The 18,547-nt window shown below is 38.9% G+C and overlaps 1 protein-coding gene across 1 annotated transcript in view; it reads left to right on the forward strand.

Moving 5' to 3' along the window:
* Positions 1–1,116: 1,116 nt before the first annotated feature.
* The window catches only part of LOC144653445 (uncharacterized), a 28,774-nt gene continuing 11,343 nt past the window's right edge, over positions 1,117–18,547 (forward strand). Inside the window, exons 1-14 of the mRNA XM_078513433.1 lie at positions 1,117–1,460; positions 2,176–2,259; positions 3,036–3,086; positions 4,420–4,466; positions 5,581–5,653; positions 5,899–5,980; positions 7,199–7,411; positions 8,683–8,844; positions 9,726–9,790; positions 9,945–10,028; positions 10,451–10,479; positions 10,605–10,651; positions 11,465–11,539; positions 11,673–11,740. Coding sequence (XP_078369559.1) covers positions 1,281–1,460; positions 2,176–2,259; positions 3,036–3,086; positions 4,420–4,466; positions 5,581–5,653; positions 5,899–5,980; positions 7,199–7,411; positions 8,683–8,844; positions 9,726–9,790; positions 9,945–10,028; positions 10,451–10,479; positions 10,605–10,651; positions 11,465–11,539; positions 11,673–11,740 — 1,260 coding nt within the window. The 5' untranslated portion in view covers positions 1,117–1,280. The remainder of the gene's footprint in view (positions 1,461–2,175; positions 2,260–3,035; positions 3,087–4,419; positions 4,467–5,580; positions 5,654–5,898; positions 5,981–7,198; positions 7,412–8,682; positions 8,845–9,725; positions 9,791–9,944; positions 10,029–10,450; positions 10,480–10,604; positions 10,652–11,464; positions 11,540–11,672; positions 11,741–18,547) is intronic.

An 18,547-nucleotide genomic window follows, 5' to 3' on the forward strand; every position in this document is an offset into this window, starting at 1 on the left:
AACATACGGTTACATACAGGTAACATACGAGTAACATACGGATACATACGAGTAACATACGGATGCATACGGGTGCATGCCAGTTCCTATTTCATTTCATTTCATTTTTCATTTTTTATTTTATGCAACACAAGTAAACAAAACAAAACATACGGGCAATTACGGGTACATAAAGGTAACATACGAGTATAATAATCGAATAATAATCGAAAAATCAATTATTGGTCATTAGATGTAACGTGTTTCTCCATCGCTCTCCCCTCCAAAAAGATTGCGTGACGAGCCCAAAGGACAAGGAACAAAAAAATGAAAAATAAAAAAACAAAATAAAATAAAGTGAAATGAAATAGGAACTGGTATGCACCCGTATGTGCCCTTATGTTACTCGTATGTTACGGGTAAGATCGTATGTAAGTGAATTCAAGAAGTTGAGCTATTGACCTTATAACATTTCAAATTCTTGATACGTCTTCAATACGTTTTGTGCTTTGGGCTCGTCACGCAACCTTGTTGACGGGAAGGGGGTGGGGGAGCATACTGATAAAAATGAAAAATAAAACAAAATAAAGGGAAATGAAAAAGGAACTGGTATGCACATGTATGTATTGGTATGTTACTTGTTTGCATCCGTATGTTACTCGTATGTATCTGTATGTTACTCGTATGTATCTGTATGTTACTTGTATGTTACCTGTATGTACCCGTATGTGCCCGTATGTTTCGTGTGTTGCTCGTATGTTACCGTACGTTGCTCGTAGTACTCGTTTGGTGTATTAGTCGTGATCTTATTTTAGTCTTATTTTTACTTTGCGAAAGGTCGCCATCTGGTCTTCACAGTCGGACGGTTTTCATTGGCTAAGAGCTGTTGTTATCACTATGGAATAACCGCATATCGGCACAGATGGCGTATTGAAAGTGAAACTATTCAACGGAAGCAGCTTATGCTGAAATTTGGTAAAACGCATGAGGCGGAGTTGATACTTTGTGACTGTCTATTTTCGAGTCTACTCCAGTTCTCTCCGATCCACTTCCGGGGGCGTGTTCGATGTCTGCAAAAGTCTGGAACACAGTGACGTCACTTTTTCGTGTCAAACCGCTGACATTCCATAACCGCGGCCTTTTTTGCGCAGCAATGGCCGACCCTCGTGGTGGTAAATGAGATTTCTTGTTTTCCGAATCATGTAAAGAAACGCGTTTTTCTCTCAAACAACATCATGAGGAACAAGCGTTAAGCACGCAACACACTACGAAGCAGCAAGCCGACAGTCTTGCAGTAAATAATGCCTTCTTCGAACATCAAACGCAAGAAAAAGCCGGGTCCAATTAACAATGCTCCCAGTAACGGCGGCGGTAGCAATTACACCGAAACGGCCATGGACGAGTATTTGGCTCGCTTAGACTTGTACAGAAAGCCAATTGCCAAAGATGGATCCTGTCTTTTCAGAGCTGTGTCTGAGCAGGTAAGTTCGACCGTCGGTTCGAGGGCTTGTTGAAAGTGTCGATTGCGTTAGACTGTTTATAAATCGTGCTCTTATTTTTATCTGCCCTCTAGTCGATTTAGAGATGTGTTCGAAACTGGATTTTCTCGCGTGCTTATGATATTCAATCAGTACTTGGCGTATTCGTTGATATTTAAACGCTTTGATTTTACTCTAATTGATTTTTCGTTTTACAATAAACAAGCAATCAATTGGACTTGCTTGAGAAAACCTCGACTCCTAAACTTCAGACGTCGTTTTCACTTTTAGATATGAGCTCGTAACCAATATGCTATAAGTATTGTACATGTGCATTAACTATACTGCCTATGACATTTTTCTATTTAGTTATGTCTTTCCACACAATTATTGAAAATAGTTTCTTTATAAACAAACTTCCAGCGTTCAAATTTTCGGTGGATTACGATGAAATTACCGCAGATCTGTAAAAATTAAAAATGTTTGTAGTGAAAACATGATCTTGCTGCTGTTGGTACCCGCGCGTTCTCTAACTTTCGTGTGTATGTTATCAGCATGTGACTTTTGTGTACATTTATAAATACTGGAGCTTACTAATCTAGGTAACCTTTTAATACATCGGTCAATAATAAGGTTAAGAACACTTGATTATTTGAAATCATTAGATTATGGGAGTTTGGAAACAATTTCATGATTTTTAACAATTTGTTCTTTTTAGGTTTACAACTGTCAAGCCAAACATCTTCAAGTTCGTAAGGACTGCATAGATTTTATGCGAAGAAACAGGGATAAGTTTGAAGCGGTAATTATTAGTGTTTTCAACACATAAAAACGTATAATAATTAATAAGTGACAGTGATTTGATGTCCAGATAGTTGACAAGTTACTTAATTCATGCAATTCATTGAGATCAATCAAAACTCTGGCTGCAAAACTCATGTTGGTGGTAATTTGGTGAAGACAAGTTTCCAACAATCAGCATTGGTGATCCAGAGGTGCTTTATTTACTAGCGGGAGGTGGACAGGATTGGTAGTGAAGGTGGGAATTTTTTCTCCATGGGGGAGGCGAAGGGAAGAATTTCAACCCTTTGGTTTAGGGAAGTTGCGGAAAAGGAAAAGATGATAAGTTATCAAACAACCACCCTTTGGTAGCTCTAAACCCTTCTGTAGAATTTTTTAAACTTTGAAAAAAGTGATCCCCAAGCTCATTTCTGATTAATAAGCACTTGATGCTAAAATTAAGAGTGTTTACAACAGGTTATACTGTAGTAAATAATAAAGATGGTAAATTTTAAATTAGGTTATACTGTTTCCATGAAAGCCTATTTACATCATGACAATGACGATGACTTGTTCACCAATGACTGGGCTTTGTTTGATACCACCTTTGTAGCATCAACTGATAAAATGGCAGTATACTCTATCAAAGTTTCGTATAAGGCTGGAAAATGCTGGAAACTGTTACATGTACAGTACTATCAGCTACTAAAAAAAGGCTACCATTGAAGCAGATTTGGGGGTTCTACAGCAGAATGATTCTTACTACTTGTACTTTTCTTTTAATTTTACATTGTTTAGTTTCTGGAAGGACCATTTGATCATCACTTGTTTAGACTGCAAAACCCAAAGGTGAGAGAATTACCTTATTGTTACTTATTTTCCCGGGAATTAGTTTTTGCGATTTTCAGATTTTCAAAAAATCGTGAAATTTAAGACCCGCGAAAAAGGTTCTCGCGAAAACTAACGATGCTAACTAATACCTTTATTCGTTATGACTAATCAACGTTGCCATCAGTCTACTACCTAATCATCTTGGTACAGTTGTCAAAAAGCTCTACTTTGTAACACAGGAATATGTCAAACTGTTTTAAGTTTTGTTTTGTTATATGGTTTTGTTTAGTGTCATTGAAAACAATTGCTGTGGAAAATTAAAATCAGTTACAAGTGTCAATTTCAAGACTTTCTGTTTGTTAATGTAGACCAGTATTTTGACAATTTTCACAAATTTAGTTCCTTTAATCGTACTTTTTTGGCCAAGTCCCGCGAAATATGCTCGTTCCATTTTCGTGAAATTAAGGTCCCGTGAAAATAAGTAACAATGAGGTAACTTGTTTAATAACAAACCTTTTCTCATAGATCATACTGTACCTTGTTACAGTACCTTGCTCTTCTGGAAGTTGTCCTTGTGGGGTGGGGTAAGGGCGACAAACTGAGAAAAATGGATGTGCAAATGAAGCTATATATAATTAACACCCCAAACTAACCACATGTGTAATATAAACCCATTACAGTTAACTTTCTCTTAACGGACACCTCTATAAGATGGACACCTCCATAAGACGGACACCTGGTGATGGTCCCTGCCGTTTTTCAGTCATTTTACTGTAACCAAACTCCCTATAAGACAGACACCTCTATAAGACGGACAACAGACACTTTGAAACCGTCAACGGACACTTGAAAAGTGTTTTTCATCGTGTTTTATAAGTGAAAATACTTTTAAACTTTGTATCAACCTAAAGCAAAGTAAGTCAGCGCCCTAAGGATACGTGTATACCAAGCTTACTAACCACAAACAATGAAGGATTACTTCTCTGCTTAGGTGTATGGACACTAAAGAGGTTGTTTTCTGCTTACAGTATTACAGTTTGTAGAAGCTCTCAATTTTTGCTTTAACAAGCAAATACAGTCCTTTATTATTTTAGTCTTGTTGCAGTTAGTAAAGGCTTGTTGCATTGTGCAAAGGTTTAGCTTTATTATCTCAGAATTACTGGTGTCATGTTACCTCTACTTTCTAAAGAGCAGACACCTCTCTAAGACGGACAGCTACGGCCGGTCCCGAAAGTGTCCGTCTTAGAGAGAGTATGTAGTCATTGACTGATTTGTTATTTCTTTTTATTTGAATGCTGCAGACAGAGTGTATTTGAAGTTTTGTAATGTTTGTTGTGCTTTTAAATTATAGGAATGGGCAGGACAAGTTGAGATCAGTGCTCTGTCACTCATGTACAAGTAAGTACAGCTACTTTTGTACATGATGTAAAGATCCAAAAACAACGAACCTTGTTACTTTTGGATTTACGGCAAGCTTTTCCTGTCACTACTTTTGGAGGGCCCTTTTGGTTCCGGCCCTATCCCCCACCAGGGGGCAAGGAACTAAGAGGCTTTTGGAGGGCCGCAACTTTCAGGGGCTATACCTTATGCGAGCTGATCTACAGTACAGTCGAACCTCGATTATCCGGACTCGTTGGGACTAGGCTAAATAGTCCGGATAATCGAGAGTCCGGATAATCGAAAATATGAATATTAATGAGCTAAAAAACACCCAGGGCATCTGACAGGATGCGGTGGTGTGGATCTGCATAGGTCGCTAACTTATGCAACCTCCACATCTTCGGCGCATTTTTCCACATTAAACAGAATAAAAAAGAAAATTTGCTTCAATATATCGCTAAATAAGCTGTTAACCATCCTCACAAACACAAATTTCGAAGACATTGGTCATTTTGAGGCAGTTTTTCCCCGAAAAAGGCGACGAAAATATGCCGATTCGTTCGCAAACAATTTTGAACCTCCAGGCGTTCCATGCATCTTTTCGCGATGGGCCTGGTGACTAGACGTGGTGCTAGCGTGTGGTTTCGACAGATCGAACTTTCTACCATCTACGATGTTTTTCACTTCATAGAAGGATTTAAGCATTCTGAATTTTGCCATTTTGCCTTGTAAACTTCAGTATAAGCAAAGAAAGAAAGAAAATTTATTTGTATGAATGTTTTTATGGCTAGTGGAAACTGAATAAGGAAGTTGCCTGCCGAAGTATTAAATGTTGTTCGGTTGGAAACTACACATCAGCGATTTTCCAATGTTTTTTGACAGGTAAACCACCTTGAAATAACGTTTAATTCGTCGTAGAACTTAGTTATATCTGGTCTTGAGGGTGACTAATTAATATTCATGAAAAGATTGGGACCAGAGAAGGAAGTCCGGATAATCGAGAAATCGGGATAATCGAGGTCCGGATAATCGAGGTTCGACTGTACTCTAAAAACCACTAGTCGAGAGTGGTTAAACTGCCGGTAGGTTTTACTACCATTGCCATTTATTTTATCTTTATTCTTTTTTCTAGGAAAGACTTTGTTGTTTACCAAGCCATTGATGCAGAACCAACAAAAGTGACTGACAACAACTTTAAAGACAAGGTGACAATCTATTATGATTTTGTGTCTCTGTCTGGTACTAATAATGACTTATTGTTAAAACAATAATATCTTTGTTAAAGTGAAGTTAAGTTTTGAAACAATCTATTTGATCACCTCTAATGCAAGGAAAGTTAATTTACAATTTAAACTACACTGTTGCTTTGATTACAAAACTTCACTCAAATTTAAGGTGTAATTAGTCCTTCACTGTTTTAAATTAATTACTTAATTGTTCTTGTGTCCAGATTATGCTCTGTTATTCCAATGGAAACCATTATGATGCTGTTTATGACGTGAAATTCCAAAAGAATGCAGCTGTCTGCCAGTGTAAGTATAGAAAGAATTCAGTAATACCCATTGCATGTCACAACATTTAGAACTGAATAAACAAACAGTTCTTGCTTTCTTCAAAAATTATGTCAGTAACTATGTTTTTTGTACATTATTTAAGAACATAAGTTTAGTTAGTAATATTTAATGTAGTTAACACAAAGTGACACTTCAATATGTTTTGTAGTGTCGTAGCAGGACTGCAAATAATATTTTTCACTTGAAAGGACATATGTCCTACTTAGACATCATCTTGGTCGGACAAAACAAAATTATGGTCGGACATCACCAAAAAAAAAAACGTGGAATTTAATTTCCTTAAAAGTACCGAGCTATCACTTTCTCCGCGATCTCTTTGCTTAATATTATTCATTGTTGCCGTAAAATTACGTACGATAAAAAAATGTCCGGATATCATGTCCGACCACACTTGGGATTTCGTTGGACATGAGCAAATTTTGGTCAGCCAGTTTCCGATGACCAACTGTTATTTGCAGCCCTGTCGTAGTGTAAAAATAAGTTTGTACAGTCTAGTGTAACATAAAATAGCAGGATGGACATAGAGTGGAAGTTTTTTTTAATAAAAGTATATAAATATATGGTTGCTGCAGGAAGAAGTTACTTTATAATACATCTACTGAATACTGAAAGCTGTTTGTCCAAAGGTGGAGCGGGAATCAGGCTTTTAGCCAGGATTTAAAAAGTGGGAGTCCAAAATTTTTAGAAGGCCCGACTAGGAGGGGCTGAGGAGCATGCAAAGTGTTTTTCTGCAGTTGTGGGTGCAAAGGTATCTAAAGATTTCCAAATTTGCTTACAAAAGCCTCTGTATACAGTTATTCATATTAATTTTCTCTGAAAAGTGGCCGTGCATAGGACTCCTGGACTCCCACCTGGCTAAAAGCCTGGCGGGAATTCAAGTTTTTTAAAGACCTGCAATGGCCGATTCCCTCTATAGCGCACGCCTGCAGGGAATCACGGTAGTTGTATTCATCAAACCATGCGTGAGACTCAGCAACAATGCAACGTTGCTGAGTCTCGCGCATGGTTTGATGAATACAACTACCGTGATTCCCTGCAGGCGCGTGCTATAGAGGGAATCGGGTATTGATATGAAAAGGAAAACCCAGCTCCTGGAAATGAAGTACCTAGATGAATTGGAACCAGTGTTATCTCACAGTACTTACACCCAGTTCTAATTTGTTTTGCATGTAACAGCCTTGATGTACGAGATTTTGTACCAGAAGGTGTTCACAGAGCTTGACAGGAAATACAATACCAGAAAAGGAACTGCACAGACTCCAGCCAATGATGCAAACAGTGCTATGACGAGCTATTATCAGAATGGTCTTGGAGAAGATGATACGTTCAAGGATGAGGGTGAAGACAATGCTGGCTGGACAGAGGTTGTCAGAGGCAGATCAAACAAAGGTGAGAAATCACAAGATGGAAGATGAAATTCTGTTGACTGATTTTGTATTGGTTTTGAAGGCATTCTCTATTATGTACATGTAGTTGAGAATTTTGTTCGTCTTGATCTAGTTGGCAGAGGACATGCCTGGGCCCTTGCTCATTGGGCAAAAGTTACTTGCCCATTGAAAAAATGTACTTCTCCTGGACAACTGGACAGCAATTTTTTAAGTCCTGGATGTGAACTGGCCTAATTGCGGGCCCAAGAGAGGCCCGCAACCCTAATCTTGACAGTGACCAGCGGATTGCGTTTTACGCGTGCGCGCCACGTTTATAAACCGAATAGAGAAGCGGAAGTTGAAAATTTTTGTTCTTCCACTAAGCACGATCGGAATGCGAAAATGTGTCAATCACGACAGTTTGTCGTAACACCGGAAGAGAAAAATCTGTTCTCCAAGAACGAATGCGAAAAATAAGTTAATCTCTCAACAGCTTGTCACATAAGATCTAAACCTTCCGTCACATGGAAGGCGTTATGGGTTGCTTATTGTCGAGAAATTCGTAACACTGACAACATACCGAGTTTACCGACTGAGAAAAATTCACATCCGGATCAGTTCACACCGCGTGCTCGATTTACAATTCCCAAATCGACAATCAAAAGATAACTTTGATCGGTTCGCGGCAATAAGCAAAATTATAAACATGCATTCCCGTTACTCGGAATAATCATTTATTTATAGACACAGATAAATTTAATACGGGAAAGCGAATGATTCCAACAATTCGTAATAACACTTACAACATAGCGAGTTTACCGACTGAGAAAAATCACATCTCAATTCACACTGCACCGCAAAAATCCTTGCGTGACGCGTTACTCAGAATAATTGTCTTTTGTCCATTTTATCATTTCAGTCATTAATTTATCGGCACTGCCTACCAGTACCTTGTCTATGTGCGTCAAGGCCCGCACTTTTTAACCTGTGGTTACCACTAGTGGTTATATTAAATTGGTATTAATTCTACTGATCTGCTTCAAGGCAACAGTACAGTGTAGCTTGGGTTATTGTGTAGAGTTCTTGAGCTTGCAATTATACCTGTTACTATCTGCCACTTTCCATTAAACAGTATTGTTCCATTACACTAGTACACGCTGGTTAAGCACTAAATGTAAACAATCGTGGTGACTGGGACGGTATTAACTTCAGTTTGGCTTCTTCTAACAGTGACTGTGTTTTGCTGTGGTGAAAAGCATGCACTGATCAGGCTTTGGTGTCAATTTTTTGCAGCTAAATCTGCTCGGCAGAACAGAGGATTTGACCAAGAGGAGCCAAAAGAGGAGCCCATGAAACCAAATCTTGACCAGAAACACGGATGGCAAGCCAAACGATCCCTGGACAACGAGCTGTACCGCAATGTGGAGCTGGAAGTTTGGGAGGATTCTAAAAATGGTAATGTTTACATTTGCAATGTGATATTGTGCTAAGAGGATTGTGTGCCACAAAATAATTATTTTGTACTTTTGTAAAAGATGTCGTGTATGATAAGCCAATGAGAAGTGTAGTACTGTATAAAATATAAAATATGCTGTGTTTTTTAAAAACGTGACAAATTCGTCTTGCAGCTATTGTTTTCTACCTTCCTAACAGTTGTGCTGTTTTGTAACAGTACATGTATAATACAGGGCTTTAGTATGTACGTTCTTTATTATTTTAGATTTTTACAGGTACAAGGTAATGAAATAAAGGTTTCATTTGTCCTGTACTCTGATACAAAACATAACTTGTTCATCAATTACAGTGCATGCCGAATACAGGCTGCATTATAATAGGGTTTATTTAAAATATGTAAAAAGCTTGTTGTAATTGTAACCTGAGTTGTAAACTAAATGGGTTATTTTTTTGTGTTCTCTCAAGTTAAAGGGACTATGTCACGAAGATTTCGCAAATTTTTGGTCTGAACTGTTCTAAAATTAGTGGAAGGCAACTTTACCCATAAAAAAAACAATATCTTTGAACATCTAAAGGATTATATAACCTTAATTTGCGGATAAAAATCAAGCTACGGCTAAAAATATCGATTTTTTGAAGACGCGCTGAAACAATTTGAAAACGTTTGCCTAACGTTATCAAATTGCAATCCGTTTCCATCCGCGCCATCCGCAGCCAATAATGCTAGTTAACAGTTTCAGTGCTCTCATATAGCAATTTTTAATAAAAACAGACTATTATTTCTAGGTTTCATGAGACACAAATATAAATTTTGGCTGTTCAAAAATCTGGTAAAATCCGTGACATTGTCCCTTTAACTAATGACTTTTTTGTTGGTTCAGCTCAAGAGCAGCGAGATCAGTCTTACGCAGCAAGTATACAGTACCAGCCAGGAGATAAATGCTTTGTAAGTAAAGATAAAAGTAGAATTATCTTAACTTTTGAACTATTATTTCTTTTTATTATTATTTACCTTTATTTTACAATGAAAAATGGCACACAATGACCATGCAATACTAGTAGGCCACAATTATTTGATATTCCCTGTGGTTGTTTTAAAGGCATGGTTGGGGCAGCCTGATGTTTCAGACAAAGTTTATGAGGCTATTGTCAAATATTACCTTCCTGTGCAAGGCAATATTGAAGTGAGTAATTTAATTATAATTATTTTTGTTGCTGTCGATGTGGTTGTTAATTATTGTAGTTGTTGATTGTTTAATTATATGAAACTTAGGTTTTACTGAACTCTTTGCTTGTGCAGTGATTATTTGTTATTTTTATCAAACAAATAAACTAAAGGATTACAAGATTTTCCATTGCAAAGTTCTTCTTTTAAGTGGTTGAAATAATTTATATCGATCAAGGTTAAAGTTAAAAGTGACCCCCGAGGAATAATTTTTAGGTTCAGACCCCCTGGATTCCCCTGGATTCCCCAAGCCATCAAACCCCCCTCCTGCGAGAATTTCCAGTTTGCCATCCATCGGGGAGGTGGGTATTTTTTTCTGGAATAACCCATTATTATTTCTGTTTGTTTTGTAAAACTTTTGTTGTTGTTGAAATTTTTCAGGTGCAGATCCCAGAACTTGGAAATAAATGGTATTTACATGTACTTTCATGTGCATTTATTTGTTGTTTGTTTTGTGAGCTATACTATTATTCTACATACATGTGTCTGTTTTCATGAACTTTATTTAACATTGATGTGACTGTTTTTACTTCAGCTTTTTGATTCCTCTTGAAAACCTGAAGCCTACTGAGAACCAACAAGGTTAGTAAGATGAATGAGAGTGGAAACCATGTGAAACATTGTGTTGTTCCAGAAAATATCTACACCCCTCCGAAGGAAGTTTTTTTATGTTTCATTAATGAACAGGGTTGGAAACCAAAATTCACTCGCCCAGATCAGTTTTCACTTGCCCAGTCTTCGTCCATTTAAAAAGGAAAATTTAGGCCTCCTCCCCCTAAGAATAATAAGATATACAACTTAAATTTTTAATCACGTTTGATACTCACTGTGCCACCGGACTGTGGTGGTCGATCGAAAAACAGACTGCAATCTATTTCTTCAATGAAAAATTGCCAAAAATAGACCTTATAAAAACATGAGCACACTTACTTCAGAAGTTGAAACGCAGTTTTAGTTGATACGTATTCCCAATTCCTGTTGTTTTCAAGCAAAATTGTATAGAAAAAGAGGTGGGAAATGGCCATCTTGCTGCGTTCCGCAGCTCGGTGGACGAGCCACCAGAGGTATTACTTTGTACAAGTATGTCCATCATGTAACAGTTCCCAAACGGAAGCCATTTTTGTCTTTTTACGAACACGAACACAGCTTTGTTTGAGATTTCAAAATGTTGGTAAGCTATCGGCTTGTGGAGAGCATAGATTATTTTAAAGTGGAAAGTAAAAGTTACGCTTATTTTGAATAATATATTCTGGTTATGGCAATCGTACTCGCCAAACCGGGCGAGTGATCCGTGATTTGTACTTGTCTGACAGTTGTCACACTTGCCTGGGCGAGCGCGCGAGCATTAATTTCCAACCCTGAATGAATGTTTTTATTTTATTGTTACATTATCAGAGCTAAACTACAGAGATTTGTCAGGCTTCTACAAGAAATCTGAAGCTGGTGGAGGTCCACCTGGTAATAATGAAGGTAAAATGACTGTGACAATTTTCAACCTTTTGATGCAAAATAATATATACAGCTTCCCAACATCAAGATGGAAATTTAGTGAGCCGTTTTTTGCTGCTATTAAAGCTGATGATGCTCGTCACAATCTATGTAGGTTTGCGAGATGACGGGAAAAGGGGAAGGAGAAGAAATATGCCGGGAAGACCTCCAAGAGGCTACAAGGTGACATAACAAACTCTTAATAAGTATCCTTAGTAAATGTGCAGTGTTGTAAAGAGATATTTTATGTATATTTTGTGGCTCAGCTCTACCCTTGATACAATGTTAGTAGTATTTTCCTTCGTTACTTGGGCTGCAAAGCTCCTGGTTAAGAATTAAGTTGAATTTTCTTTGTATGTGTGTGTCACGATGGTCCTGATAAGCAGGGCTCGAGACTAACGGTAGCCAACTAGCCAAAGGCTACTAAAAATGCAGTTTTGGCTAGTAGGTTTTGGCCTTTCACTAGCCAAAATGGCTATTTTTGACAAACAAACGGAAGATCCCCTAGGGTGAAAAAATCGTCGCCAAACTTGCAAAAGCATGTGACGAAAAGCTGTTTGCATCTTTTTGTATTCATTATCACATAATTATTACCATACACCAGGACATAAAAAAAAATACCAATTGTACCAATGATAAAATTGAACTACAACATATGAAGGCGTAAGCGCAAGAAACCCACTTTGTGTTTTGGCCAAATTGAAAATTCTCACAAACAACTCCAAATTTCGCACGCAAGTTCGTTTACGTGTGCTCAACACTGCCCTGTATTTAATTTTGCTGGTCTTTCCTTCGTTTTCGAAAAATAACACATGCAAAAAGACAAGGTTTTTGCTTGCGCGGCGTCTTTTGACTTTTCTTTTACAAACGATTAATAAAGGAAACCTTTTGTTTCTCAAGACGATGAAGTCAGCTAAATTTTTAGGGTTAAAGTCCTAGCCCTAACGCAAAAGGTAACCCCAAGGCCGTAGGGTCGGGATTAGAGTTTCAGATTAGGGTTACAGACTTAGCCCTAACGCAAAAGCCTAGCCCTAACGCAAAAAAAAAAAAGTTTAACACTAACCCCAAGGGATTAGGGAGTTAAGTTGTTTCAAGTTAAGTTTAGGATCAGAGTCAGCCTCAACCTTTTATAGATCGCGCTTTTAATGCAGTAAGCTTTCACGCCAGTTTGCTTGCAGCTAGCTTTTTCTGCAGTCTGTTTGCAGTTATCTAGTTTTTGTTGTTTCGGGCAAGACTATTCTACTCTGTTACCGTTACCGTTAGCTGTACTGAATTTGCCGAGCTGAAAGTGAAATAAAGACTGATTGTTGATTGAATACGCTTGCTCGTGTTGTCACATTATACTAGTTTTGCTTTCAGTTGAGTGCCGCCGGCTTGCTCTCACTTCTATCTCCACTCCTTACATCATCACACATCTACAAAATCCCGCGAAAACAAGATAAACTTACGAGGTTTTCGTTCGCACGAATCGATAGATTGATTGATGAATATTTAATGAGACACAGAAAATATTTTGCGAAGGGAAGGTGTCCTGGGGAACATAATTATAAAGAATTTTTTAAAGTCTAAAACCAGGTCACTTCTCGGCAACTTTGTCGCGGCAGCACCCAAGCGGATCCTGCAAAACTCGCGTTGACGAAGTTCCCGGCAAGAAACCTCTTGTTTTAGACTCTCTATGCCGCCAGGCTCAAAACTACCTCGGTTTGTGCAACGTTTTTTCCGAAGCGCTAAACAGCGCTGTTGTACAAAACAAAGGCAGAAACATCACTCAGTTCTTCGAGCGATGCTGTAAACTTACGGGTATTCAGACTTAATGATGTCCTTCAACCACCTGGCAGCAGCACTTACGCTAAAACTAACCAAAGGCTTCAAATGATTTTCAGGAACAAACGGCCATTTTTTTTTTCTCTTTCCTCTCACGTGACGCCTATCAGGTGACATCGCGTCACAATGTGTTCAGTCCAGTCCTTTTCTTAAAGCGAATTCTCAAAATGGTGGATAGGAACTAAAATCATGGCTCTGACACGTTTTTCAACCTCCCCGGACAGTTAAATAACGCTAGAAGGAAAGATTTACACGCGATGTGTGAAAAAACTCATGCTGCTGGCTGACGGTGGAGAACGTAAGCTTTGCAAAACGCCTTTGTTCTTTGCATACGTAATTTCTAAAAAACGAAGCTAGATTCAGCGAATTTGAATACAGATCAATGTTAAGCACACGTAAACGAACTTGCATGCGAAATTTGGAGTTGTTTGTGACATTTTTTTAATTTGGCCAAAACACAAAGTGCGTTTCTTGCGCTTAGGCCTTCAAGTGTCGGCTCGAGATGTTCGCTAATTCGATTATTGAGTCAAAACTAAAAGACTTGAAGGCGTAAGCGCAAGAAACGCACTTTGTGTTTTGGCCAAATTGAAAATTCTCACAAACAACTCCAAATTTCGCACGCAAGTTCGTTTACGTGTGCTCAACACTGCCCTGTATTTAATTTTGCTGGTCTTTCCTTCGTTTTCGAAAAATAACACATGCAAAAAGACAAGGTTTTTGCTTGCGCGGCGTCTTTTGACTTTTCTTTTACAAACGATTAATAAAGGAAACCTTTTGTTTCTCAAGACGATGAAGTCAGCTAAATTTTTAGGGTTAAAGTCCTAGCCCTAACGCAAAAGGTAACCCCAAGGCCGTAGGGTCGGGATTAGAGTTTCAGATTAGGGTTACAGACTTAGCCCTAACGCAAAAGCCTAGCCCTAACGCAAAAAAAAAAAAGTTTAACACTAACCCCAAGGGATTAGGGAGTTAAGTCGTTTCAAGTTAAGTTTAGGATCAGAGTCAGCCTCAACCTTTTATAGATCGCGCTTTTAATGCAGTAAGCTTTCACGCCAGTTTGCTTGCAGCTAGCTTTTTCTGCAGTCTGTTTGCAGTTATCTAGTTTTTGTTGTTTCGGGCAAGACTATTCTACTCTGTTACCGTTACCGTTAGCTGTACTGAATTTGCCGAGCTGAAAGTGAAATAAAGACTGATTGTTGATTGAATACGCTTGCTCGTGTTGTCACATTATACTAGTTTTGCTTTCAGTTGAGTGCCGCCGGCTTGCTCTCACTTCTATCTCCACTCCTTACATCATCACACATCTACAAAATCCCGCGAAAACAAGATAAACTTACGAGGTTTTCGTTCGCACGAATCGATAGATTCATTGATGAATATTTAATGAGACACAGAAAATATTTTGCGAAGGGAAGGTGTCCTGGGGAACATAATTATAAAGAATTTTTTAAAGTCTAAAACCAGGTCACTTCTCGGCAACTTTGTCGCGGCAGCACCCAAGCGGATCCTGCAAAACTCGCGTTGACGAAGTTCCCGGCAAGAAACCTCTTGTTTTAGACTCTCTATGCCGCCAGGCTCAAAACTACCTCGGTTTGTGCAACGTTTTTTCCGAAGCGCTAAACAGCGCTGTTGTACAAAACAAAGGCAGAAACATCACTCAGTTCTTCGAGCGATGCTGTAAACTTACGGGTATTCAGACTTAATGATGTCCTTCAACCACCTGGCAGCAGCACTTACGCTAAAACTAACCAAAGGCTTCAAATGATTTTCAGGAACAAACGGCCATTTTTTTTTTCTCTTTCCTCTCACGTGACGCCTATCAGGTGACATCGCGTCACAATGTGTTCAGTCCAGTCCTTTTCTTAAAGCAAATTCTCAAAATGGTGGATAGGAACTAAAATCATGGCTCTGACACATTTTTCAACCTCCCCGGACAGTTAAATAACGCTAGAAGGAAAGATTTACACGCGATGTGTGAAAAAACTCATGCTGCTGGCTGACGGTGGAGAACGTAAGCTTTGCAAAATGCCTTTGTTCTTTGCATACGTAATTTCTAAAAAACGAAGCTAGATTCAGCGAATTTGAATACAGATCAATGTTAAGCACACGTAAACGAACTTGCATGCGAAATTTGGAGTTGTTTGTGACATTTTTTTAATTTGGCCAAAACACAAAGTGCGTTTCTTGCGCTTAGGCCTTCAAGTGTCGGCTCGAGATGTTCGCTAATTCGATTATTGAGCCAAAACTAAAAGACTACTTAGTGTGGGCTCGAGATGTTCGCTAATTCGATTATTGAGCCAAAACTAAAAGACTTGAAGGCGTAAGCGCAAGAAACGCACTTTGTGTTTTGGCCAAATTGAAAATTCTCACAAACAACTCCAAATTTCGCACGCAAGTTCGTTTACGTGTGCTCAACACTGCCCTGTATTTAATTTTGCTGGTCTTTCCTTCGTTTTCGAAAAATAACACATGCAAAAAGACAAGGTTTTTGCTTGCGCGGCGTCTTTTGACTTTTCTTTTACAAACGATTAATAAAGGAAACCTTTTGTTTCTCAAGACGATGAAGTCAGCTAAATTTTTAGGGTTAAAGTCCTAGCCCTAACGCAAAAGGTAACCCCAAGGCCGTAGGGTCGGGATTAGAGTTTCAGATTAGGGTTACAGACTTAGCCCTAACGCAAAAGCCTAGCCCTAACGCAAAAAAAAAAAAAGTTTAACACTAACCCCAAGGGATTAGGGAGTTAAGTTGTTTCAAGTTAAGTTTAGGATCAGAGTCAGCCTCAACCTTTTATAGATCGCGCTTTTAATGCAGTAAGCTTTCACGCCAGTTTGCTTGCAGCTAGCTTTTTCTGCAGTCTGTTTGCAGTTATCTAGTTTTTGTTGTTTCGGGCAAGACTATTCTACTCTGTTACCGTTACCGTTAGCTGTACTGAATTTGCCGAGCTGAAAGTGAAATAAAGACTGATTGTTGATTGAATACGCTTGCTCGTGTTGTCACATTATACTAGTTTTGCTTTCAGTTGAGTGCCGCCGGCTTGCTCTCTCTTCTATCTCCACTCCTTACATCATCACACATCTACAAAATCCCGCGAAAACAAGGTAAACTTACGAGGTTTTCGTTCGCACGAATCGATAGATTGATTGATGAATATTTAATGAGACACAGAAAATATTTTGCGAAGGGAAGGTGTCCTGGGGAACATAGAAAGAATTTTTTAAAGTCTAAAACCAGGTCACTTCTCGGCAACTTTGTCGCGGCAGCACCCAAGCGGATCCTGCAAAACTCGCGTTGACGAAGTTCCCGGCAAGAAACCTCTTGTTTTAGACTCTCTATGCCGCCAGGCTCAAAACTACCTCGGTTTGTGCAACGTTTTTTCCGAAGCGCTAAACAGCGCTGTTGTACAAAACAAAGGCAGAAACATCACTCAGTTCTTCGAGCGATGCTGTAAACTTACGGGTATTCAGACTTAATGATGTCCTTCAACCACCTGGCAGCAGCACTTATGCTAAAACTAACCAAAGGCCTCAAATGATTTTCAGGAACAAACGGCCATTTTTTTTTTCTCTTTCCTCTCACGTGACGCCTATCAGGTGACATCGCGTCACAATGTGTTCAGTCCAGTCCTTTTCTTAAAGCAAATTCTCAAAATGGTGGATAGGAACTAAAATCATGGCTCTGACACATTTTTCAACCTCCCCGGACAGTTAAATAACGCTAGAAGGAAAGATTTACACGCGATGTGTGAAAAAACTCATGCTGCTGGCTGACGGTGGAGAACGTAAGCTTTGCAAAACGCCTTTGTTCTTTGCATACGTAATTTCTAAAAAGCGAAGCTAGATTCAGCGAATTTGAATACAGATCAATGTTAAGCACACGTAAACGAACTTGCATGCGAAATTTGGAGTTGTTTGTGACATTTTTTTAATTTGGCCAAAACACAAAGTGCGTTTCTTGCGCTTAGGCCTTCAAGTGTCGGCTCGAGATGTTCGCTAATTCGATTATTGAGCCAAAACTAAAAGACTTGAAGGCGTAAGCGCAAGAAACGCACTTTGTGTTTTGGCCAAATTGAAAATTCTCACAAACAACTCCAAATTTCGCACGCAAGTTCGTTTACGTGTGCTCAACACTGCCCTGTATTTAATTTTGCTGGTCTTTCCTTCGTTTTCGAAAAATAACACATGCAAAAAGACAAGGTTTTTGCTTGCGCGGCGTCTTTTGACTTTTCTTTTACAAACGATTAATAAAGGAAACCTTTTGTTTCTCAAGACGATGAAGTCAGCTAAATTTTTAGGGTTAAAGTCCTAGCCCTAACGCAAAAGGTAACCCCAAGGCCGTAGGGTCGGGATTAGAGTTTCAGATTAGGGTTACAGACTTAGCCCTAACGCAAAAGCCTAGCCCTAACGCAAAAAAAAAAAAAGTTTAACACTAACCCCAAGGGATTAGGGAGTAAAGTTGTTTCAAGTTAAGTTTAGGATCAGAGTCAGCCTCAACCTTTTATAGATCGCGCTTTTAATGCAGTAAGCTTTCACGCCAGTTTGCTTGCAGCTAGCTTTTTCTGCAGTCTGTTTGCAGTTATCTAGTTTTTGTTGTTTCGGGCAAGACTATTCTACTCTGTTACACGTTACCGTTAGCTGTACTGAATTTGCCGAGCTGAAAGTGAAATAAAGACTGATTGTTGATTGAATACGCTTGCTCGTGTTGTCACATTATACTAGTTTTGCTTTCAGTTGAGTGCCGCCGGCTTGCTCTCACTTCTATCTCCACTCCTTACATCATCACACATCTACAAAATCCCGCGAAAACAAGATAAACTTACGAGGTTTTCGTTCGCACGAATCGATAGATTCATTGATGAATATTTAATGAGACACAGAAAATATTTTGCGAAGGGAAGGTGTCCTGGGGAACATAGAAAGAATTTTTTAAAGTCTAAAACCAGGTCACTTCTCGGCAACTTTGTCGCGGCAGCACCCAAGCGGATCCTGCAAAACTCGCGTTGACGAAGTTCCCGGCAAGAAACCTCTTGTTTTAGACTCTCTATGCCGCCAGGCTCAAAACTACCTCGGTTTGTGCAACGTTTTTTCCGAAGCGCTAAACAGCGCTGTTGTACAAAACAAAGGCAGAAACATCACTCAGTTCTTCGAGCGATGCTGTAAACTTACGGGTATTCA

This window comes from Oculina patagonica, chromosome 5, assembly GCF_052425735.1.
Source record: "Oculina patagonica isolate OP01 chromosome 5, crgOcupat, whole genome shotgun sequence".
Classification (NCBI taxonomy): Eukaryota; Metazoa; Cnidaria; class Anthozoa; order Scleractinia; family Oculinidae; genus Oculina; species Oculina patagonica.